General features: G+C 39.0%; 1 protein-coding gene across 3 annotated transcripts in view; it reads right to left on the reverse strand.

The window, feature by feature from the left end:
* The window catches only part of LOC124859164 (attractin-like protein 1), a 482,005-nt gene that overhangs the window by 412,802 nt on the left and 42,717 nt on the right, over nt 1–26,486 (reverse strand). For 2 of the 3 annotated variants that reach the window (XM_047351754.1, XM_047351755.1), the window contains exons 2-4: nt 14,277–14,360; nt 10,479–10,592; nt 8,207–8,335 (exon numbers count right to left, since the gene is read on the reverse strand). In XM_047351754.1, the coding sequence (XP_047207710.1) occupies nt 8,207–8,335; nt 10,479–10,592; nt 14,277–14,360 (327 nt within the window). Of the gene's footprint in view, nt 1–8,206; nt 8,336–10,478; nt 10,593–14,276; nt 14,361–22,632; nt 22,746–26,486 lie in introns of those variants that run through there. The other variant, XM_047351757.1, reaches the window with a different exon arrangement.

Below are 26,486 nucleotides of genomic sequence, written 5' to 3' on the forward strand. Positions count from 1 at the left end.
AAATGAATGGACACAGAACCTATCAACAAACTCTGATTCATTAAGTGGCAGAATTCAGTTTTATCATTAGATAAAAGTGTTTGCCATTGAAGGTTTGCTTCTATACTAACTGCTAGGCCTTAAATCTATAACTGAAACATTTGGAGAGTTTAAATGCCAACCAATATGTTTCTCATCTCTTCCTAAATTTCTCTAGCACAGGGCATGATGTGATGTTTTTTTAAATCTTTTGGCCTATGTCACATTTTCCAACAGGTTCTATTGAAAATATTTCTTCATTCTACAGGTAATGCAGTAAACAGAACCAGATGTGGCTGATGAAAATGAACCAGTGTTGGTTTAGGTAGATTTTTTCCTTAATAAATCACCAATAGAAAATTCCTTATTGTCTTTACTTAGGTGATCTTTTTCTGATATAAATATTTGTTTGATGATCTGAAATATTTAAGTGTGACAAAAAAGCAGAAACAGAATAAACGTTTAAACAAGCAAATACGCTTTCTCCGCACTGTATACAGGTCCTTCTCAAAATATTAGCATATTGTGATAAAGTTCATTATTTTCCATAATGTAATGATGAAAATTTAACATTCATATATTTTAGATTCATTGCACACTAACTGAAATATTTCAGGTCTTTTAGTGTCTTAATACAGATGATTGTGGCATACAGCTCATGAAAACCCAAAATTCCTATCTCACAAAATTAGCATATTTCATCCGACCAATAAAAGAAAAGTGTTTTTAATACAAAAAACGTCAACCTTCAAATAATCATGTACAGTTATGCACTCAATACTTGGTCGGGAATCCTTTGGCAGAAATGACTGCTTCAATGCGGCGTGGCATGGAGGCAATCAGCCTGTGGCACTGCTGAGGTCTTATGGAGGCCCAGGATGCTTCGATAGCGGCCTTTAGCTCATCCAGAGTGTTGGGTCTTGAGTCTCTCAACGTTCTCTTCACAATATCCCACAGATTCTCTATGGGGTTCAGGTCAGGAGAGTTGGCAGGCCAATTGAGCACAGTGATACCATGGTCAGTAAACCATTTACCAGGGGTTTTGGCACTGTGAGCAGGTGCCAGGTTGTGCTGAAAAAGGAAATCTTCATCTCCATAAAGCTTTTCAGCAGATGGAAGCATGAAGTGCTCCAAAATCTCCTGATAGCTAGCTGCATTGACCCTACCCTTGATAAAACACAGTGGACCAACACCAGCAGCTGACACGGCACCCCAGACCATCACTGACTGTGGGTACTTGACACTGGACTTCTGGCATTTTGGCATTTCCTTCTCCCCTGTCTTCCTCCAGACTCTGGCACCTTGATTTCCGAATGACATGCAGAATTTGCTTTCATCCGAAAAAAGTACTTTGGACCACTGAGCAACAGTTCAATGCGGCACCTGTAGCCCATTTCCTGCACACGCCTGTGCACGGTGGCTCTGGATGTTTCTACTCCAGACTCAGTCCACTGCTTCCGCAGGTCCCCCAGGGTCTGGAATCGGCCCTTCTCCACAATCTTCCTCAGGGTCCGGTCACCTCTTCTTGTTGTGCAGCGTTTTCTGACACACTTTTTCCTTCCCACAGACTTCCCACTGAGGTGCCTTGATACAGCACTCTGGGAACAGCCTATTCGTTCAGAAATTTCTTTCTGTGTCTTACCCTCTTGCTTGAGGGTGTCAATATTGGCCTTCTGGACAGCAGTCAGGTCGGCAGTCTTACCCATGATTGGGGTTTTGAGTGATGAACCAGGCTGGGAGTTTTAAAGGCCTCAGGAATCTTTTGCAGGTGTTTAGAGTTAACTCGTTGATTCAGATGATTAGGTTCATAGCTCGTTTAGAGACCCTTTTAATGATATGCTAATTTTGTGAGATAGGAATTTTGGGTTTTCATGAGCTGTATGCCAAAATCATCTGTATTAAGACAATAAAAGACCTGAAATATTTCAGTTAGTGTGCAATGAATCTAAAATATATTAATGTTAAATTTTCATCATTACATTATGGAAAATAATTAACTTTATCACAATATGCTAATATTTTGAGAAGGACCTGTATATGCTTCAAGTAAAAGAAATAGATTTTTTTTTTCAAAGGACATTCAGCTGGATATCTACAAAGAAAAAAGAAAGACGGGTTTTAAGAGGAGAGGTGAAATACTTATGTTTCAAACCGTAAATCCAATATAAAATAGGATTCAATGGGGGTCATGGACCACAGGTACAAAAAAATTATCTGAATTGCTACAGTACAAGGTAGTCAGGAAAACCAGTATAACCTCCTAGCGTTTGCGTGCGTATGTGTGTGTGTGTGTGTGTGTGTGTGTGTGTTTGTGTCACTCAGAGCCTCCCTTCTCCCATGCATCCTACTGCATATTGTTCCATTTTTTCATCAAGGCTATTATTGGCACAGACAGACAGGTATGTCTGCTTTGTGTGACGCACCAACCAGCCAGGTGGCAACACAGCACAAGCAAAACTAAACTGTCACTATGTTATTTTCATTTTTCTGCTATAGTATCATTGTTATTATACAAGAAAAATCTTTTGTTTGCTTGATGTCATTGATTTTGACATTAACATCAAGTCTAATTGGGGGAAAACTAAGCACAATGTGTGGGTGTCCGTTCTATCAACATTTGTACAAACATAGTTTTTTATTTTACATAAATTATTTATTTTTCTATGCACTGACCAGATAGCTTTCTTTCATTTCCGTTGTACTGGTGACAATGGCAGAAAAGGATATTGTATTCTATTCTATTCTAAAAGTGAGAACCTTATGTGGATAATAACGTGTCATTGTAATCTCTAGTGTCTGAGGACTATTTGTACATCAGACACAGACTGTTTTCTAGAGTGTGTAAGGATTATGATTATTGATTAATTCATATTTATAAAAAGTCAGAATTAAAAATCAGAATTCAGGAAGATAATTTCTTAACCAAAAATCATTACTTATGAATATAAATCCTCTGTTGTTGTGATTATGGGCTCAAAGCTCTTAATAATTACAATTAGTTAATTATCATTAATAATTTATCATTATTAACCAAAACCACTAAATGTCACTGTTTTTTCAACCGCTTAACTGAAGGTGGGGGAACTTCGACCTTATTTTGACAGATAAATCACTCTTGCACGAAAAAAAAACACAAAAGCTTCTCTTAATTATATACACTGCTCAAAAAAAATAAAGGGAACACTCAAATAACACATCCTAGATCTGAATGAATGAAATAATCTCATTGAATACTTTGTTCTGTACAAAGTTGAATGTGCTGACAACAAAATCACACAAAAATCATCAATGGAAATCAAATTTATTAACCAATGGAGGCCTGGATTTGGAGTCACACACAAAATTAAAGTGGAAAAACACACTACAGGCTGATCCAACGTTGATGTAATGTCCTTAAAACAAGTCAAATTTAAGCTCAGTGGCGAATTTGCCAATCCTGGTGTTCTCTGGCAAATGCCAAGCGTCCTGCACGGTGTTGGGCCGTGAGCAAAACCCCCATTTGTGGACGTCGGGTCTTCATACCATCCTCATAGAGTCGGTTTCTAACCGTTTGTGCAGACACATGCACATTTGTGGCCTGCTGGAGGTAATTTTGCAGGGCTCTGGCAGTGCTCCTCCTGTTCCTCCTTCTAATATACCACCATTCTGGTCCAAAATCTTTCACCTAACTAACAAGCATTATTCTACATAAAGGGGATAAAAATGACTACCGAACAATAATAATAATAGAAAATGTATGCGCATTGAGTGTCTATGAAGATCCAACCAGCAGTTTTATGGACAAAATTTTCCATTTGGGTTAACTTGGAAAGTAGATCCCTCCTGGTGTGCTGATGTCTCAATTGCGGCGATTAGCTGGTAGACGGTGAGCTGCGCCCTTAGCCACTAGCAGCTGATTGCCCCAAATCTCAAACAAAGAGTCATAAAACTCTGAGGCGGGAACTCAGTGGAAAAACTCCAGAAATAAAACTGGGACAAAAGAGTGGTCAGGCCACGAGGCCTAGACCGCAGTTGTTTTGAATGGAAAACTTTAAAAGTCCAACTTCTGACTCCTGGCTGATTTGGGATCAGTTGGACAAAAACATGAACACGCATCTTGCACAGCAAATCAAAACACCTCAGGATAAAACACTTCAATCAGTATTGCATTCAACAAGTTAATAACTTGGATTAACTACTGGTGATTCTAAATCACCTTAACTATGCCTCACCCTGTCCAGACCTCTAAATGCACCTATCCAGTTTAATATGAAAATAACGAAATTACTTTGACGTTGATTTCTTCTCTCCACCGGTTGAAGATGGGTCAGGTCTGAAGAAAAACAAGAGGGGATCACGCGTCCATGATCAACTCAAAAAAAAAAAAACAGTAAACGTCTCATCCGTCGAAAATACGAAGAACCGTTTAGTCGACTGAATCACAAGGGGGAAATCATCTCCTTGGACATAAAACCTCTGTGGGTTTCCACCTGCGCCGGGTGTCGGTGGGGTCTTCAATTGGTTATGAATCTTCTGACCTTCTTATATCAGACAGATTTCCAGCTTTCAAGCTCTTCCAGGAATGGCCGTGCAGAGGAAAAGTTCGCCTGCGAACTTTTATCTCTCCAGATATGCACCTCCGTTGCGTCGTCCCATGAGACACGCTGGAAATGGCAACAAAAGTTTATTTTCCGCTGGTTTTATAATCCCGGGTGACATCAGAGCTGCGACGTCTGTTGAGCTGCGCATGTTGAACTACGCAGCCTAATCGGTCTGTCCAACCAAAATGGATGACCCCAACAATCGAAAAAGACCTTTTGACCGGAATATGTCAAATGTATGTGTGGCGACACATTGGCAACATAAAAAAGGATATGGCAAACGCTTTTGCTACAAAGATATCATTCATGCGGGAAATATGGATGAGCTTCATGGAAGTAAAAAGGTTTAGAGGTGGTACTCCCCCACCCAACCACCAACAGCTCTCTGTTGGAAACACTTCTTGTCCAAAAACAAGAAAAAACAACAGGAATATATATTCAAAGCGGAGGCAAGGATTGCTATCTCAAGCAGTGAGTGGAGAACCAGACCATTGACGGGACTATCCCTTGTGAGCAAAAAGTTTACCAGAAAAAAAAATATTTTTACATCAGTTTTTTACTATTTATGTGTCTTCCATCAGTACAAAAAGTCAGTGGACGTCTGCAGATCCCATTAAATCAATGAAAGCAACGATTAGCAATGATAATTAGCATCACCTTCACTGTTTCTCTGTGTATGAGCAAAGTAAATGAGAGTGCTTGACTCTAGCTGCAGTCTGTCTTCATATATGTTAAACTAACAATGAATGCATTCAGACCCCCACTAAATCCCTGGGTAGGCTGCCAGTTTGTTAGGTATTCAAGTTGAGGCTCTCTGACAACGTTTCTCCTAAATTCCTTTTTCTCGCTGGATGTGTCTTCATTTAAATCCCTTTATGAACTCCAATTTTGTCTTGGGGTTGACATTATGACATCCATTGATTTCAAGCTCTTTGGTTTCTATCTTGTGCTCACTGTTTTATCCTTTAACATTAATTTAAATGTTTAGCAATCTTGGACATGCAAATTAATATAATTACCCAGAGGACATATTAACTGTATCTGAATGTTGTGTCCTCCAAAGTCATGGAGCTGTTTTGAAAAAAAAAAAAATTTCATTTTTGTAAATTTCCAAATCTCATCAGCATTCAATCGCTGTTTTTGGTGTAGAAAACCAGCTGTATTTTACACTAACAAAACCTAAAATATTTAACTACTATGGCTTTGTATGTACCTTATTCTCATTGGCTGGACAGCTTTGTTTTTACTTAGTCAACATTACACTTCGCCCATTTACAACAATTAATTACTTGGGCAATGGTAGCAATGTCTAACAAAAATAAGCTATAAGTGGAGATCCAAATGTTGATATGAAATATCAAAATATCCACATGGAGTTCTGGCATGGTTATTACAGTAGCTGTTATCTTGCAGCATTTTTCTCTTGACATTTTCCTTATAACAATAAAACATATTTGTTTAAGAAAACCATACACAGGGGTAAGGCTGAGGTTTCAGACATAAGAAATCCGGTACGGTAAATACCTGACGCAGTTGCAAGGTTTTCTGCTAGTAGATCTTTGTAAACCAACTTGCTGGATCTAAAATTCTTTGTGCTGTTTTGTTACTTTAATTCAAACTAAAAACTGGTGTTGAATATCATAAAAACTCCAAGATAAAATGAAATGGCATGATGAAAAAGACCAATCAAATCCTCAATGGGTTTCCCCATATAAACCTTCCTCGAGCAGTCCAAGAGGTCAAAAAAAGACCATCAACAGGGAAGCACTAGCAGTTGAATCCTCCATCAGAAATATTGTTTTAAACTGCACAAAAATCCTCTGCAAATGTAAAGATATTTCTCACATTTTTCTACTGAGATACAGCTGTAACAGCTGTTAGAAACCAGAGACAGGAATTGTGCTGTCCTTCAACTTTATGTACGTTCCTATGTTTTTGCAGAGTCTCACTTTCTTGCCTGTCTTATGGCCCAGAAATGGTTCCATTTTCAGCATTCTCATGGATTTTCCAGTCCCCTACATTCAGTCTGAGATGATAAAGAAGAGAGCAAACTAAAAGCCAGGAAGTGTTTTTAACAGCCTGCTTTTACCGTGTAAGGGCACCCCCCCAGTTTTCAGCACTCTTTGTATTTCTTCACTGTCACTCATGACTCAAAGGCTGATACTGCATGCTCTATGACTGCACATTGTCATCCTTCCACAGGAGCATCTTATGGAAATACAGACAATGCAGTTCACTGATCACTTATTAAGATGAATAAAACACATGAAGGTTTGGCTGATTTTGACATTATTCTGTTTTTTTACATGACTTTATATGAAATTGTGCTCCTTCCGCTGAATTTAAACATTCAGTTCTATATTATGAAAAGTTCATATATGGATGTATAATCTTATTTTATCTCTGAAAAAAAAAGTTATTTAATTGCAATTTAATAGCAAAAAATCTTTTTTTACACATTAAACAAAATATATCGAACATGTTGCTTGCCGAGGAAAAATGTTATTCTAGCCCAGTCTCTGAATAAGGAATGTTTGCGCTTGCATGTACAGACCATTTAAAGTTACCCCACAGCATTTTAAAAAGGATACAAATCTGGGCTCTGACTCAGCCCACAGTCTGCAGTCTACTTGGGTAGAGTGCAGTGTTATGAGTGTAGTTTTATGATTTTACAGACATGTCCACTGTCATATCAACAGTAGAAAGAGCCTGCTGTATGCCTTGAAATTACATTTTAGGGTTTTTGTTCAATTCATTAAGCATCATGCAGTCTGCTTTCAGGGTGAACTTGGTTGGATGGTCAGCATGTTGGAAGTTTTTTTAAGACTTCCAATTCCAGAGTACTTTATGTACTATGAAGACTGGCTGATTCCATTTTTTAATACCTGTTTAAATCCCTTACCAGGTTCATAAGATGCTAATAATCTATTAGGAGGCCTCACATTGAATATCCATACATCCAAATGTGTGCACAAAACACTATTGTATGCCCTAAAATTTTCACATACTGCAGATTCTAAAACATTCCAGTTTCATTTGAGTTAATAAAGGTTCAAACGTATGTTTTAGCCAAAGATTGACTCCAATACAACCCAAGTTTTGAGGACTATCTTCAAAATTTTAGCTGGTACAAATATTTCAGTTTTTCTTTCTAATTGGAATCAGAAGTTGTTGATGCAGTAGTTCTGCAGGAAACATAGCTTGGACTATTTTATTAGAAAGCATTAACCAGACCATGAGGTTTTTATAACAACTTGGTCTGAAATGAAAAGCAGAGAAAAAGATTGTCCAGATCAAAAAGAAGTAATCTGGGTGGTTCAGGTATCTGATCAGGGTGTCTCCTGGGTGCCTCCATTTGGAGGATTTCCAGGCACGATCCACTGGTAGGTGACCCTGGGGCAGAGCAACAACCAACTGGAGAGACTATCTCTTCTAGCATCGAAAAGCCTTTGAATCTCCCACTGTGGGACTGCATTTGTGACTTTTTAACCACAAGTTGTCAAATTACCACCACAAAGCAAAAGGCCATGAGTGAAAACAGAAAGACTAACAAAGGAGACCACAGCTGGCATGACACATACAGCAGTAAAGACAATGTGTGGACATACGAGTAGGCAATGTTGAAACCCGTCAGGTTGTATGCAGCGTCGCTGAAGAAGTGGAGCAGGGCATACCCAGACGTCGTCACCACCTCGGGTACCGTCTCCTTCCCCTTCATCTCCGGTACCACCAGACCACTGAGATAGATCCAACAAAGAAATTCAGACAGCTCAGTGTTATTAATGAATAATGAAAAGGTTTTTTGAAGTGCTGTTGTATTTTATAAACTTTAATTTTAAAGCACACCCCCAAGAGATTTAGGATGAAAAGAAAATCATCTCAGCAAGTGCAGTCCCTGCTGAAATGATGACAGTGATTAGCTCTGAACAAAACCCTACTGCAGTGCAGAGGCACAATTCATTTTATTATTTTGTTTGATGATGTTTTTCCTCTAACGATTGGCAGTGCTTTATTTGTTTGGCCTGTTACATCTAATGTTTTCAACTGTACTGCACCAGTATACTCTTACTAGACCTGGTCTGAGCTGCTTTCTGTGTTTAAACTGTTTTCCTCCACAGTGCTGTCAAACAAATGAAAACAAATGTTAATATAAGATAATGATAACCTGAGTTAATACAAAGTTTTCAAATGATTATTTAATTTATTAAGGGAATAAAAGTTATGCAAACCAAGTTTGTCTTATATGAAAAGTCATTGCCCCCTAGACCTAACAACTGGTTCTGGGACCCTTGGCATCAACAACATCAGGGGTTTGTGCTAACTGGCAATGAGTCTTTTATATGGCTGTCAAGTAATTCTGGCCCACCTTGTTTTGCAGAAATGTTTCATTTTAAGAACACTGGGGAGTTTATGAGCATGAGCCACCTGTTTAATATCTTGTCACAGCACCTCAATCAGAATTAAGTTCGGACTTTGACTAGGTTCAGATGTATAAATATGCTTGGGTTTCAGGTCACAAACTAGCCAGACTTTCTGCTAGAGAGCAGAATTTATGGTTCCATCAATTTGTGACAAGCTGTCCAGCTTCTGAAACAGCAAAGCAGCCCCAAAACAATCCCACTATGCTTTACTGTAGGTATTATGTTCTTTTTTTAAATACTGTGTTCGTTTTACAGCAGATGTAACGGGTCACACAACTTACAGAATTTCCTCTGTTTTTCTCATCAGTCCACAAAATATTTTTCCAAACGACTTGCAGATATTGATGTTGTTGACAAATATGAGACGGACCTTTATGTTCTTTTTTGTTCAGCAGTGGCTTTAGCCTTAGAACTCTTTCAGGAATATTATTTTGTCCAGTTTCTTATCGTATTGTTAAACACTGACCTTAAGGCAAGTGAGGCCTGCAGAACCTTTTATGCAGTTTTGGGTTCTCTGGTGACCTCCTGGATGAGTCATCAATGCGTTTTTAGAGTGTTTCTCCATATGTGAACAACAGCTCTTACTGTGATTTGATGGAGTCCCAAAGCCTCAGAAATTACTTTGTAACCCTTTCCACACTGACATCAATGACTTCATTTGTCATCTATTTTTGACTTTCTTTAGCTAAGGGCATCATGTGTTGCTTTTTGAGATTTTGTAGCCTACTTTGTGTTGTCAGACAGGTTTTATTTAAGTGGTTTCCTGATTCCATAGCTCAGTAAGCAGATGTGGTATGGCTAGTAAAATTTAACCTTAACCTTTAAGCCTTCTAACAAATGTAGTTAATAATGGCTAATTCATGATTTAACAAGTGGCTAATTACTTTTTCATTTAGCCCTAGGCTGGTTTGGAAAAAAAAATTTTCACAATAAATTATATGAATGTTTGGACAGAAACAATCCATAAGGGACCAAATACTTTTTCACAGCACTGTAGATAAGAATTTGAGTGTTTGTACAATTACATGCTTTTTTGTTTTTTTTTTATTCCAACTGTTAAAGCTTTCACTAAGGAGAGAAAATTACCATTTGGAGATAAGTAGAAAGCAGCTGGGTGGTAAATTATTGTGGTATTGCTGTAGATAAGGAATGTGTGTAACATGAAAGAGGGCTACCCTCGTGTTTGCCAATTACAAAAGCAAGATTATGCAGTAAAGTTCCATAAAAGGTTTAAGTGGCATTCAGGGGTAATGGAAATAATTGACTTATTTTTCCTCTATTATTGCTGCATTGTGGAATGACTGCAATTATGAGGCCTATTGTTTGGCTGTATGTTAACTCATTTGCTTTCAAGTGTGCATGTTTAGAGACGCAATTAAAGAGATGGTTAAGGTTTCCTCAGTCATTTCCCTATCTCCTCCCTCAGACACCTCACCTATTTACCGCAGCAGACACTTACCTGAACACAGCAATCAAAGGTGCATAAATGGAGTCCCCATCATAGATATACATGTGGTCCCAGCTGCACTCCGTGGCAAAGTGATTGAAGCGCAGCCGTAACGCTGCATTAGGGCTAGGAGAAAGTAGAGAAAGCAAGCACAAAATGGAAAGAAAGAAACAGCTGATGAATATAAATTTTTATGGATGCTTCACATTCTTCTTTCTTAAGGTGTCCATAATTTTTGTAACATCTGTTGATGCCTCAGGGACTCTAGCTCAAAAAAGGCTTTTTGCCATCTTGGATTCTTTGTGAAGTATGACCTTGTTTTTTTGGGGGGTTTTTTATACAGCAGGTGTTACGTCCTCAAAAGGTATGCAGATATGTGGTTCAGTTGATATCATGGTGTTTGAACCCTAAAACAAGTTCAACCTGAATAAGCAGGACAAAAAGAGCACTAAAGCAGGTTAATATCCGAGCTTAGATCATTACCAAAAAATTACAGAGAGCCAGCCACAGCAGGACAGGAATGTTAAGTTGACTTTACTTTCTGTTTCCCTCTGCTGGAGAAATTGAATTAATCCTACAAGTAGAGCCTTTGGCTCATAAAGGAAACTTCCTTGCTCACGTGACAATAATCTGGAGACCAGGGCAATATGGGTTAAAACTGGTGTTAAAGTAGAAGTGTGAAGCATCAGTAATCAGTAATGATGAGCTGTGAACATAAGGCGAAACATGGAGGAGAAGCTAAAACAAAAGACATTTTCTCAGAAATGCTGGATTTAATATGTCAAAATCAAGAGTTTTGTGGCTGCAAAGTAACTTCCAGCAGCAGCAGTGATGTATTCCTAGAAGTCAATGAAGACACAGACTCACCCAATGAGACAATAGGTACAAGTTAAACCAGAGGAGGGTCAATATGGTAGTCATGATGTGGGACAGACACCCGAGCTACAGTTGCAGATGTCCAGGCAGTAGTGTCCAAGCAGTAAAATGCCTTTCTGTCAGCTTTTAGCATTTACTCGTACTTGTACTCGTCGTCTTCCGCTTTATCCGGGACCGTGTCGCGGGGGCAGCAGAGACGGCAAGACTCAGCAGAGACACCCAGACGTCCCTCTCCACAGACACCTCCTCCAGCTCCTCTGTGGGGAGCCCAAGGTGTTCCCAGGCCAGCCCAGAGACATAGTCCCTCCAGCGTGTCCTGGGCCGTCCCCTGGGCCTCCTCCCACTGGGACGTGCCTGATACACCTCCCGAGGAAGGCGTCCAGGAGGCATCCGGTATAGATGCCCGAGCCACCTCAACTGGCTCCTCTCAAAGTGAAGGAGCAGCGGCTCTAATCCGAGACCTTCCCAGATGGCCGAGCTCCTCACCCTATCTCTAAGGGAGTGCCTGGCCACCCTACGGAGGAAGCTCATTTCAGCCGCTTATATCCGGGATCTCGTTCTTTTGGTCATGACCCAAAGTTCATGGCCATAGGTGAGGGTAGGAACGTAGACCGACCGGTAAATCAAGAGCTTCACTTTTCGGCTCATCTCTCTCTTCACCACAACGGTTCGGCACAGTGCCCCCATTACTGCGTCAGCCGCACCGATCCGTCTGTCAATCTCCCGCTCCATTCTTTCCTCACTCCTGAACAAGACCCCAAGATACTTGAACTCCTTCACTTGAGGCAGGAACTCCCCTCTAACCTGAATAGGACAAGCCACCCATTTCGGGTCGGGAACCATGGCCTCGGACTTGGAGGAGCTGATCTTCATCCTTGCCGCTTTACATTCGGCTGCGAACCGCCACAGCGCATGCTGTAGGTCTTGGCTAGAGGGGCCAGCAGGATCACGTCATCTGCAAAAAGAAGAGACGAAATCCACTGGTCCCCAAACCAGACCCCCTCCGGCCCTTGGCTGTGCCTAGAAATCCTGTCGATAAAAGTTATGCACAGGATCGGTAACAAAAGGCAGCCCTGCCGGAGTCCAACATGCACCGGGAACGATCCGACTTAGTGCCGGCAATGTAGACCAAACTTCTGCTCTGCTTGTACAGAGACCGGATGGCCCCTAATGAAGGCCCCCCGATTCCATACTCCATACTGGAGCACCCCCTACAGGGGACCACGAGGGACACAGTCGAATGCCTTCTCCAGCTCCACAAAACACATGTGGACTGGTTGAGCAAACTCCCATGAACCCTCGAGTACCCTGTAGAGGGTATAGAGCTGGTCCAGTGTTCCACGGCCGGGACGAAAACCACACTGCTCCTCCTGAAGCCGAAGTTCGGCTACTGGCCGGACTCTCCTCTCCAATACCCTGGCGTAGGCCTTACCAGGGAGCCTGAGGAGTGTGATCCCCCTGTAGTTGGAACACACCCTCAGGTCACTCTACTTGTGAAGGGGGACCACAACCCCAGTCTGCCAGTCTAGAGGCACTGTCCCCGACCGCCATGCAATGTTGAACCATGCACAACCCTACAGCCCTACAGAGACTTGAGGTACTCAGGGCGGATCTCATCCAACCCCGAAGCCCTGCCACCGTGGAGCTTTTTAACCACCTTGGTGAATTCAGCCTGGGTGATGAAAGAGTCGAACCCCAGGTCCCCAGCCTCGGTTACCACCAGGAAATGCGTGTTGGAAGGATTGAAGAGATCCTCGAAGTACTCCTTCCACCGCCCGATAATGTCCCCAGTCGAGGTCAGCAGCCTCCCACCCCCACTGTAAACAGTGTTGGCGAAGCACTGCTTCCCCCTCCTGAGGCGCTGGACGGTGTGCCAGAATCGCTTCGATGCCAACCGGTAGTCCTTCTCCATGGCCTCACTGAACTCATCCCAGGCCCGGTTTTTTGCCTCTGCCACAGCCCGGGCCGCGGCACACTCGGCCTCATGGTACCAGTCAGCCGCCTCAGTATTTATTTTAGCATTTATTTAATTGTTTTATCATTTCTCTTAGTGTAAACAAAAGTGTAATATTAGATTTGTAGAAGTCTAATAAACCAGGCAAATTATTTTACTCAGAATTACACAACACATTGAAGATAAAGTAATAACAGTACCCTACTATATATTTTGGAGGATCATAAGGCAGCAGCACAAAAGATAACGAAGAGGGCAAGAAAGTGTCAGAATGAGACTCTGCTGTAATATTTTAACCATAAGTTGTAAGTTATTTAATTGTAAAGATGGCACTGGTGGCTTGCAAGCCTTGTGCAGAACATCCGTTTGTTTGCTGGGACAGATAAAACAAGTCAATTTGGGGAAGAAGGATGTTCGTAAAACCGTGGAGGTTGATGAAAAACACAACATGCATAGGATGCTGGCAGGGTCTTCAAATATATGCTGAGAGACACAGATATGAGGACAACCCTGTTGGTGGCGGTAAGAGTGCATCTGAGTCTATTCTGGAAAAAGTCCAAGGTTGTTTTTAGGCCCAGGCTGCTAGCGAAGTTTACATTTATAAACCTGAGCCAAATATGTCCTTTATTATTTATATTTGTGTTGTTTATTTATGTCAGATAATGGGAAAACCCATTAAATATATAAAATGTTTGAAAATGTATACTTTTTTAATTCTTACATTGGGCTTTGGACCCCTTTGATTGCAGAATGTCTGGGCTTGCAGCACTTTTTTTCTAAATACATGGTGGACACTGTGCTTTCAGCTGGTTCCTTTCACACTAAATTGTCACAAAGCAGATCAGCAGCTATGCTGATAAACAATCTCTCTCTGTTAACATGGTAATAAAGCTCCCTTGAGCTCATAAACTGGTTTTAAACTATGTGGAAGCAGTAAAATTATGATGATACGTTGAAGAAAACAAATTATAAGTACTTACTATCCTTCTATTAGCCAAGTGCATTTAGTCTTGTATTTATAGTTAACTGGACCATCTGTGAGAGAGCCCGACAGGTCTGTTAACCTGCAGAGGAGAAAAGGACAGAAATTGGTGATTTAGTTACAATGACAAGGATCAGGAATCAGACAGAGTCCAAATCAAACTGAGGGGTCAAGGCTTTTCCTTGACCTAGTTGTTGCCTCGGTCAATGTTTGATTTACTACGATGGGATCAAATGTGGCAGAGAACTGCAGGGAGAGTTCACCAGAGGTAATAAAAGCACCACCAGGTCTGTTCTAAATTGCAGGTTCAGCTCATATTGAACCAAAGCATTCGTTTTTCATGCATTTTCTAAATTAGAAACCATCAATGAAGAGCAGGAGCTATTCTGTTTGCTCACGAAAGAAATTCAAGAATTGTATGAAATGAGCTCAAACAATAAGCCAAGGAGGTCAAAGAAAATCAAATCAGATAGAATCAAGATTTTTCTTTAGATAAATGCAACCATGTACACTCAAATAATGTGTCAGGCAGTTTCTTAAACTAAAACAACACAAGTAATGTTTTAGATACCTTGTTAAATCTACATCACAAAGAACTAAGACAGTTCTGAAAGCAAAAAGGCAGTCCAGCTTGTGTTATACAATCATATCAAACTCCTGCTGCCATTTTCCCTACGTTTTTATTCCAATATCACAATAATTTGTGGTCATATTTTTCATTTCCATCATAATTAAGTGTGTCAGACTGACCCTTGATTAAAAAGACATAAGAATATAGCCTTTTGAGCAGATAAAGATTATATGTATCTAATGTACTACAAAGCAGAAGTCACCAGTGTCATTCAATTAATTGCATATTGGAGGAAAAACCACACAGACACATGAACACATAAAAAACCAGTGAAGACATCGCAGCCTGTCTCTGCTTGGACAGTGTGTCATCTCATGAGAGTGAGTGTTTATTATCCAGGCCTGCAGTGATTCTGGCACAGCAGTGAGAAACAAGAATAAACACTGTAAAACTCAGAAACCTCCGTAGGCACAAAAACCATGTTTTCATAAGATGCTGTTGAAATATATATCGACACTTCATAAAACATGGTAAACAAAACACTGAATGCAATGAAATAAATGACGTAAAATCCCACATTTTGCTCCCCTAGCAAAGAACTTCGTATGGTGTATTAGGGCCAGACAAACATATTTCTTGGGGGGACATTACGAGAATAAAGTCGTAATACTACCATATTAAAGTTGTAATGAAACAGCTCCTCTTCCACAAAAGAAGCAACTTCTTCCAAGTCTGTGTGGTTCTTTCTTCGAAAAACACAGTCGTTTGCACAATCATTTCAAAGTCCTGTTACAGATAATAATTTGATGATGATATCCTAAAATATTAAGTATTTCCTTATTTGTGAAACAAATACAAAATTATTACTTCACAAGATGCTCAAAATTTCTCATTTCAGCGTGAAGGGAAGACTGTGCTTTCTTGTAAAGTTCTCATAAAATTGCAACTTTATTCTCATAATATAATACTCTTTACTCTCATTATATTTTGACATTATTCTCATAGTATTATGAGATTATTCCGGCAATGTTATGACATTATTCTTATAATATTATGATATTTTTCTCGCAATATATTGACTTTATTCTCATAATGTAATTTAATCTCTAATACCTAATATTATTACTTTTTTCTCACAATATTATACTTTTATTTTCATAATATAATGACTTTATTCTCATAATATAAAAAAAAAAACAAGAATTAAGAGATTAATTCAATTCAATTAATTTAAAACTACTTTACTTTCCAAAGGTAAATTAAATGTTGTTGTAGCTTATGTTACGCAGGTTTTTTCAAAGAGCTGTTGAAGATGCTGATGGCTGTGGGCAGGAAGGATCTTCTGTAGAGGTCTGTCCTACAGTGCATCTGAAGAAGCCTCTGACTGAAGACGCCTCTGACTGAAGACACTGTTGTTTTACAACAGTCCCATGAGGAGGATGCTCAGGGTTCTCCATAATGTTCTTCATTTATGAAGAATCCTTCTTTGTACAATGATCTCCAGAGGTTCCAGAGGAACAGAGCCAGCTTTCTTTATTAGCTTGTTGAGCTTTTTGAAGTCCCTAGCTCTGATGCTGCTACCCCAGCAGATAATGACAGAAGAGATCACACTCTCCACAACAGACTTATAGAAGATATGCAGCATCTTGCTGGAAACACCAAAGGACCTAAGCTTCCTCAAGAGGTACAGTCTGCTCTGTCCCTTCTTGTAGATGGCTTCACAGTTGCATCTCCACTCCAGTCTGTTGTCCAGAAGAACACCTACCACCTCCACTTCTTCTCCCATGATGGAAATAGTGTTTGACCTTTTCCTGTCTCTTAAAATCATCTTCTTTGTTTTATTCATGTTCAAGATGAGATGATGGTTTCTACACCACGCCACAAAGCGGTACACCGGCTCCCTGTACTCAGCTTCTTGTCCATCTCTGATCCACCCCATGACTGCAGAATCCCACAGAGCTGCTCTACACAGGCCTGCAGGACTCTAGGGCTGACATGTTCTGGACCTGCAGCCTTATTCTGGTTCAGTCTCTCCAGTTGTCTCTTCACCGGACTTCTAGAGACACGCAGGTGGTAGGGGGAGGCAAAGGGGGCATCAGCATCTTCTGATTTGGTTGAGGACAAACATGTACAAACAGAAGGCTCCAAGGCTGAGGTGGAAGATAAAATATTTGAGGTGTAACAGGAAAGCTGTGGGTCAATGGAGGGTGGGATGTCTGTTTGGCTGTGAGCAAACGAGGAGGATGCTGAGCTTGTTTCTGAACTGAAGTTATTGAAAAATGTGTTTACATCTCTGATATTATTTTGCTTAACCTAACCCTAAAAGAAATTATGAAGGTTTGTTGCCCACCTATTAACCAAACTATTAATAAAAAAACACAAGCGGTTTCACCTTTCTGTGTAACGGATTTTGATCCCGAAATCTCTTCTGATCTTAAAACGCCATAACATCTTGGTTTGTCTGGCGAAGTGGTATAACCCACAAACAGAGGTTACATGCTTTCTATGTAGAACCAACAATGTAAAACCGTAATATAGTTGTTTTATTTGTCACAAATAATAAAATACATACCTTTATGTCTTTTCTTCCAGTGAAACTGAAGCTGACTGGGAAGCACATTTTTATCACAATCTGTACGTTTAGAGTGTGAGCAAAAATGAATCTGAGGAAGGGAAAATGAAGAAGAGCACGCAGATTGCGGCACAGCAGGATGCAGGAAAAGCACTGCCAATAAATCTCAGAGAACACATAAATGCACAAACGTAAGTTTTAGAGACAGATAATAAGAACAGTAGGAGTTACAAGGAGCCTTTGGTTATATTCACCATCCCATATCTTCTCATTCTTCCATAGCTTTCATTCTGTTTTGCTGCTGATCCCAGTTACAACATCTGGCTATAATTTCAAATTAAATTAGAAAAAGAATATTCATGTCAAGATTACGGTTGATTTGAATGACGAGGATATTTATGATGAGAATAAAATGTTGCTTTTTATTTATCCCTGCTAATGACACAAAAATACACCTGAGGAATAATTACAAAATGTCTTCTTTTAATTACACCTATTAAAAACACATTTTACAAACTGTTTTTAAAACTGTTTTTTAACAGAGGATGACATGTTTTAAAATGTGAATTAAAAAGAACAAGGAATGTAGAGGTACAGCTTCAAATGACTATGCAGAAGATACCAGTAAGTGCTTTACAAGTTAGTGCGATTGACAACAATTCACGCTTAAACCAGCAGCTGTAAAAAATTTCAATATTAAGTTTTCAATCCCTCAAACAGAAGGAGATAAGGCTCACTCAGTATTTCTTTTTATGCTCTTTTATCACATTTGAATGTTCATCAAACACATTTTAATAGTAGAGTTAATACAAAACTACTTTTCAAGTGAAAAAAATTTAATTATCCAAGCCAACGTGGCTCTATGTGAGAATTATAATTGGCTCCTTAGTCTTCTTAATCAGCAGCGAGTGCTGATATGGACACTGTTATCATTATTTAATTTCCATAATTGGTCAGTTGCATGTAATTGTAATGGATATTATTGAAGAGATGGATGTGGCTTCATCAATAAGTGAGTAAAATACAACTGTAAATATGTTTAGATCTACAAATGAACTTTCTGTTGTCAATTCTGTTGCTCTGTTTTTAATGCCACTGTTTAATCGCTTTACCAAGATTACTTTTTTTCCAGTTTAGCTTTCTTCAGTCTGGTATGTTTTAAAAACCAGCCTGCTGTGCGAGGACTGTGCTGCCTGTGAGTGCCATAGGACTGTGGAAAAAAGTAACAGTTGCATAAGCCTTCATGGGACATCAGTCCCTGACAACACCAGATGCTTTTTAAAAAAATAGTTGTAAAAAAGGTCTGAAACCTCACTAAATATAACAGCAAAAAAGATGCCTTGGGCCCCCACTCTGTCCCGAAGCATTTACAGGCACCTAAAGGGCAGAACATAGTCAGGCATTCTGTGAGCTGCACAGACTCGGTTGGCACTATCTGTGGACGTAAGAGGCTTTATAGTTGAGCGTACCAGTTTCCTACATTTCTGGTGCCAAATTCCAATGTTTCCCACATGTTATGCCATAGCATGATTGGGTGGGGAGGCAGAAGAAAAGGAAGGAAGGTGGTGTTAAAGACAATTAAACCACACCAGGGACTAAGAAGAGGAATACAACAGTCAGTAGGTGTAAGCAGTCCTAAAATTTGAGCTTTGTGGACATCTGCGTCAAGTCAAGTACGCACAACTATGTTTTATCCTTTAGTCCTCCTGCAGCAGTCCCCCTTAGCTTTAGTCAGAGCAGTCATATTGTATTAAAAAATCAGTTCAAAACATTTTGGTTAGAAATTTTCATTTTTAACTGTAAATACTGTGGGCTACTAACTGGAACATAAGGAAAGGACTACAGGTCCTTCTCAAAATATTAGCATATTGTGATAAAGTTCATTATTTTCCATAATGTAATGATGAAAATTTTATATTCATATATTTTAGATTCATTGCACACTAACTGAAATATTTCAGGTCTTTTATTGTCTTAATACGGATGATTGTGGCATACAGCTCATGAAAACCCAAAATTCCTATCTCACAAAATTAGCATATTTCATCCGACCAATAAAAGAAAAGTGTTTTTAATACAAAAAACGTCAACCTTCAAATAATCATGTACAGTTATGCACTCAATACTTGGTCGGGAATCCTTTGGCAGAAATGACTGCTTCAATGCGGCGTGGCATGGAGGCAATCAGCCTGTGGCACTGCTGAGGTCTTATGGAGGCCCAGGATGCTTCGATAGCGGCCTTTAGCTCATCCAGAGTGTTGGGTCTTGAGTCTCTCAACGTTCTCTTCACAATATCCCACAGATTCTCTATGGGGTTCAAGTCTGGAGAGTTGGCAGGCCAATTGAGCACAGTGATACCATGGTCAGTAAACCATTTACCAGTGGTTTTGGCACTGTGAGCAGGTGCCAGGTTGTGCTGAAAAATGAAATCTTCATCTCCATAAAGCTTTTCAGCAGATGGAAGCATGAAGTGCTCCAAAATCTCCTGATAGCTAGCTGCATTGACCCTGCCCTTGATAAAACACAGTGGACCAACACCAGCAGCTGACACGGCACCCCAGACCATCACTGACTGTGGGTACTTGACACTGGACTTCTGGCATTTTGGCATTTCCTTCTCCCCTGTCTTCCTCCAGACTCTGGCACCTTGATTCCCGAATGACATGCAGAATTTGCTTTCATCCGAAAAAAGTACTTTGGACCACTGAGCAACAGTCCAGTGCTGCTTCTCTGTAGCCCAGGTCAGGCGCTTCTGCCGCTGTTTCTGGTTCAAAAGTGGCTTGACCTGGGGAATGCGGCACCTGTAGCCCATTTCCTGCACACGCCTGTGCATGGTGGCTCTGGATGCTTCTACTCCAGACTCAGTTCACTGCTTCCGCAGGTCCCCCAAGGTCTGGAATCGGCCCTTCTCCACAATCTTCCTCAGGGTCCGGTCACCTCTTCTCGTTGTGCAGCGTTTTCTGCCACACTTTTTCCTTCCCACAGACTTCCCACTGAGGTACCTTGATACAGCACTCTGGGAACAGCCTATTCGTTCAGAAATTTCTTTCTGTGTCTTACCCTCTTGCTTGAGGGTGTCAATAGTGGCCTTCTGGACAGCAGTCAGGTCGGCAGTCTTACCCATGATTGGGGTTTTGAGCAATGAACCAGGCTGGGAGTTTTAAAGGCCTCAGGAATCTTTTGCAGGTGTTTAGAGTTAACTCGTTGATTCAGATGATTAGGTTCATAGTTGGTTTAGAGACCCTTTTAATGATATGCTAATTTTGTGAGATAGGAATTTTGGGTTTTCATGAGCTGTATGCCAAAATCATCCGTATTAAGACAATAAAAGACCTGAAATATTTCAGTTAGTGTGCAATGAATCTAAAATATATGAATGTTGAATTTTCATCATTACATTATGGAAAATAATGAACTTTATCACAATATGCTAATATTTTGAGAAGGACCTGTATATCACACAAAAAAATTGTAAATAAACAAACATTAAAAATTATGATAACTAGGAATTAAAAAAAAACCTCACAAACTCAAGAACAATGTCATTTCTGGGTCACTTTGGACTGTCCAAACCCAAATAAAGGAGGAGGTTAGAAATTGTGACAAAAACTAACAAAAAACAAATTTGGTGACTTTCTAAACTGGGTCTGGAGTTAGAACAGTGATCTTCACAACTCACTTTAAAAACACTTGAAACCGGAAAAAAAAAACGGAAAATTCTGTACTCAATATTTTATCTTTGTGCCGTCTACATTAAGTTCAAAGGACGATTTGTGTTTAATAATTTTATTCATTACATTTTTATTTTTTTGCTATCCACGTTAAACTCTCTAAATTTTAGGAACCAATGTGTCAAAATAGGGCACATTTAACTGTTTTGGATTTTCTGGTTAGGTGTGAGAATAAGCGAACATGTTCGACCCATCTAAAAGTGAGATTCCTATTCATAGTTAATGAGAAGCTGACAGATGGAGCCTCAACAAACTGTCACTCCAGTAGCCGCCCATTTTACAAGAACCACGGTATGTGGGAGCACATACATATTTTGCAGGTATCCAAAAAGCTGTTAAAGGTAGAGGATGATCATGAAGTATGGGGGGTAGAGCTTGGAGATGAGAAAACAGAGGCAGGGACGAAAGCATGAGCTACTGAGGAAGAGTCCAGCACCATTTGAAATATTCATTGCTCCTGTTGAATAATTGATGGTGAACAGAAGACCAGTTCTCAAAGGAGGGGCCGATAAATGGATGGAAAAAAAGAGCAAGAAGGGCAGACAGAAAGAGAACCCTATCTGTTTAGGGAGTTCAGGAGCAAATCTCACATGTGACACTTCCTTTATTCCATACTGTTTATTTAAAAATGTCTGCCTCATGAAGTAAACTCATTTATTTATTTATCCATACAAATAAAAAGCAGTAAACTGTGAACTATATCAAACATTTAATCTTTCTGTCAGTCTGCATTTATCTCGGCTTTCATGATCTCATTTCTCAAAGTAACAAAAACTGAATGAAATTTTGTAAAGTTTACAAAAACTTTGTTAAAAATGGAATAAAAGAAATGTCATAATTTCTAGTCCAGTTTCTGCATCTGCTCACCTGTACAGATGATGCATTGTGTGAGTGATGCTATGTATTAGGAAGAAATAAAACGATTGAATTTAATTTATAAGAATCAGAGTGATACTAGTTTACATGCATTGTAAAAGTATTTACACCCAATTAACTTTTTCACATTTTAGAACCACAAACTTCAAAGAATATCTGTGGGACTTTATGTGAACGACCAACACAACGCAGTGTGTCATTATGAAAAGGAAGGAAAAGGATGAATGGTTTTCAAAATGTTTTTAAAAAAGTCTGAAAAGTGGGGTGTGCATTTGTTTTCTGTGCCCCCGATTCAATAATTTATTTGTTGAATCCCCCTCTCCTGCAATGCTTTTTGAATATGTTCCAATCAGCTTTTCTTTCTAGAGTTCTAGATTTTATTTTTTTTTGCCTTTTCTTTTGTGCCAAAATGCCATGTCTAAAGGTCAAGAGGGCAACACAGTAATTCTTAAGAGTTGAATGAGCATATAATGTCATTAATCACCTTTGTGGTCGCAGTAACTGTACTGCGCTTCTTTCTAAAATCAGACTGATCATTGAAAGAATATTCCTTTTCAGCAGAAGCTCAGAAAGAATAGTTTTAATACAAGCTTGTATTAATTACCTATTTTCATGAACGCCGGATTCAAGAACAGCTGATCATTACTTTGTTTTTGTCCTCCTCAATCAGTGGGTACACAAACACCAGATCGTATTCTACTTTGGATCCCTGGGATTCTTTAAAGTTAAAGTCTTTCTCACCACCGAGTTTCAGACTCTCTGATTTTGTTAGTGGCTCCATGACATCACAGGGATTCTAGCTGTGACTCCTCCTTCCTGGGCTGTATTAAGAGTAGGTTAGTTTTTGTAATTAAAGATGCAGAGTTTTCAGCAGTCTCTTTGTTTGTGGACACTGCCGTCCATGTTTCACTCCCTGGCTGGGCTACAACCTTCTTTGTATCTCTCACGCATAGAATCAACAACAATATGTGAAGGAAGCTCAGAAGGACAAGAGTTAGCAGAAAGCGGTTTGACAGTTTGCCAAAATGTTCCAGGATTATTGATGTTGGCTATGGTCTGAGATAAATAGTAATCACATTTAACTTTTTTGATTGCAGCAGTACAACTATTTCAGAGTTGTCAAAAATGTAATCAGTCTGTCTCGCTAAAGCCTAGAGCTGGTTCCTGGCAAGTCCGGATCAAAATCAAAGATTATAACGTCCTTTCACCCTAACCTGGCAGATAGGTGCATGTCTGTCACTGAAAGAACTAAAACTGTTGTGAAAATATTCCCATGCCAATTTAACATGATTAATTAACAAAATCTGATTTCACTTAAAACGAAATAAAGAAAAGCTTGCTCATTGTGTGCTTCAGGTGTCTTTTTTCCACTATTTTTTCCACTTTGTGCGAGGAATCTGTGTATCACTGATATTACAACACAATGACCACAATTAGATTGTTTGCAAAGACTCCCACAGCAATTAGGTGGCTTCTTAAGGCAGTTAGTTGTAATGGATTTTATTTACAGCTATCAGAGTAGTAGGGGTAATTTCAAATGCATACCGGACTTTTCAGTTGTTTTATCTGTAAAAAGTTTGATGTGTCCTTTTCCTTCTACATGACAGTTATGAAATACTTGGTGTTGATCTACCACATAAAATCCAGTAAAATGTGTTGTAATCAAAATGTGAAAATGTTCAAACGGTATGAATACTTTTGCACAGCAGTATAAAAATGTATAGCCTTGCTAATTACTTTTGGTTTAAACGGCCATTAAAGCTGTCCAAAGATAATATATCAATTTTATTACAAGAAGAGTGAAACCACATAGATGTGTTTCTGAATGTCTGCTTGCTTTGAGAGACAACTTTAGCTTCATTTACATGTATTCCAGTTATATTTCAGTGTTTTTCATTTCAATTCAATTTTTCAAAAGAAAACCCTGAACTTGTGCTTTCTTTAGTGTCACCCTGTACAGCTCCTGCCACGGCAAATGCATCACTTAGTTTAAGATTTAATGGCTTTTTATTTCTCTGGGAAGAAAATCATATTACACTTGTGGCTGCTTTTAAGGAGTAAGAGCAGTAATGCGTGGAGACAGTGTACTTTAAAACCCTGGCAGTCTCGCTGCCTGACTGAATTACTCATCTAAGTTCAGGAAGCTGTCAGTTCGACCTGAAAAGCAAAGGGGTAAACCTTCAGGCCAATTGCTGGATCTTCTCTGCTGTTCAAAAAACAAAAACATTCTGATTCCTGGACACCACAACAGCATGGTGAATCACTCACATGAAAAACACATAATCAGAACTCTTACAACTTACAGCTGAGAATGACATCAATGTGGGCAACAGAAGAGACCCATGTTTTTGTTTAACTCAGCTGTTTTCATTCCTGAGCTCTAAATCATCACATTACATGCCTGTTATTAGACTGTTCCATGACCTGGCCATTGTTTCAAGGAAAATGTCCTTTTTTATTAGAAACAGTGCATTCACATATACAGTGCCAGACATTTACAATAAGTAATCAGACGTAAATGCATAAATGAAGGAAATCTGCAACATAACCACTTAATACTGTAAGATGGCCATATTTGGAAAACACCTTCCAGTACAGTGACTCACTCCGAAGAAAACTGTGACTCACAATAATGAAACCCAGGCCAGTAAAAATGCCAGATAGCTTTAAATGTGGAAAAACAAACCTCAACTTCTACAGTAACCTGGTCTCAAAGAAAAACCTTCAATTAACCGCTTTGACAGGACGATGTGGTGCGATCAGACCATTGAGATAGATATATATAGATATATACATACATATATACATATATATATATATATCTATATAGATATATATATATATATATATATATATATATCTATATATATATATATATATCTATATAGATATAGATATATATATATATCTATATATATATATATATCTATATAGATATAGATATATATATATATATATATATATATATCTATATATATATATATCTATATAGATATAGATATATATATATATATATATATATATGTATATATATATATATATAGATATATATAGAAATATATATATATCTATATATATATACTATATCTATATACCTATATATATATAGATATATAGATATAGTATATATATGGGTTATACTTAATGGCTAATACAAACTACATTGCGTAGGGCATTTTATCTGTGAACAATTAAATATATGGGGGCTTTAGAGACTCCTTATAATTTTCCCTCTTCTTTGTCCATTAGGTTCACACCTTCTCACTCTTCATCTCAAAGGTTTTCTTCCCATCATCCACTGTGAATGCTTTCAAGTTTTAGTGTCTGTCCTTGATTCACCCCTGAGAAGAGGTTTTTAAGATGCTGCTCATCCTCTGACAACACTCACAGGAGCTTTCTTCTATCAGACTCTGATTAGAGTCTTGTGTTCTCTGTTCTGTAACCCCTGTATCTGTGATGGAACTATTCTTCTCTCCTTCAGTGAGTTTGATGTATTGATTCTCTAATGGTGTGCTCTCTTTTGTTCGGTCTGATACTGCTTTGAAATCAACTCATTGATTTCCTGCGATTTTTGTTTTCACATCCTCCCACACTGTGCTTTAAGAAAAAAACTTTAGTTGCTGTGATGTAAAGAAACCATGTGATATTTTACTTGTAACAGTGTTGGAGTCATTTTTTGGCATTTAGCGAATATCAAATTAACAGATAAACTCACAAGCCTCCTGTTCTGTGTTTAAAATCAAAGCTTGTTTGAACCTGTTTGGTCCAATTACAAGCAATTAGCAAAAGCTTCCGGTCTTTAAAAGCCTAATGCCTCTTTAGTGATTCTGAACATGTTTAGATCCATCATCCACTGTAAGAACTGAAAAGTGAATCATAGATATAGCATCCATCCATCTTTGTGAAAACAAACACTGAGATATTTTGTTCACTAAAGAGGAATTTTGGCCTTTTCTTCTTTCAGTCACTTTGAAGGGTCATGTTGCCGCCTCTCAATCATATCTAAACTTTGACTAGGCCACTGCAAAACCTTAATTTAGTAATTCAGAGGTGGACTTGCTGGTGTGCTTTGGTCCATGGAAACCCTTGTCCACCAGCATAACCCAAGCACTCAAAAACACATACCTGGACATTCTTCTTCACGGTTTTTCTTCTAGAGAGCAAAATTCATGGTTCCACCAATTACAGCAGGTCATCCAGGTCCTAAAGCAGCAAAACAGCCTGACCTTCTAACTGCCACCACTATTATTGACTTGCATTATGATGTTTTGGGGGTTTGTTTTTTCAGACTCTTTGTTTATTGCCAGATGTACCGAGATCAAAAGCTTCCAAAAATATTCAGTCCACATAATATTTTTTCAAAAAATCTTGTGGAATCATTAGATGATTTTTGATCAGTGTAAGATGGATAATTTTTGGCCAGCCATGTCACCTTGGAATTCTTTCACAGATGTGATT

This window comes from Girardinichthys multiradiatus, chromosome 22, assembly GCF_021462225.1.
Source record: "Girardinichthys multiradiatus isolate DD_20200921_A chromosome 22, DD_fGirMul_XY1, whole genome shotgun sequence".
NCBI classification, from domain to species: Eukaryota; Metazoa; Chordata; class Actinopteri; order Cyprinodontiformes; family Goodeidae; genus Girardinichthys; species Girardinichthys multiradiatus.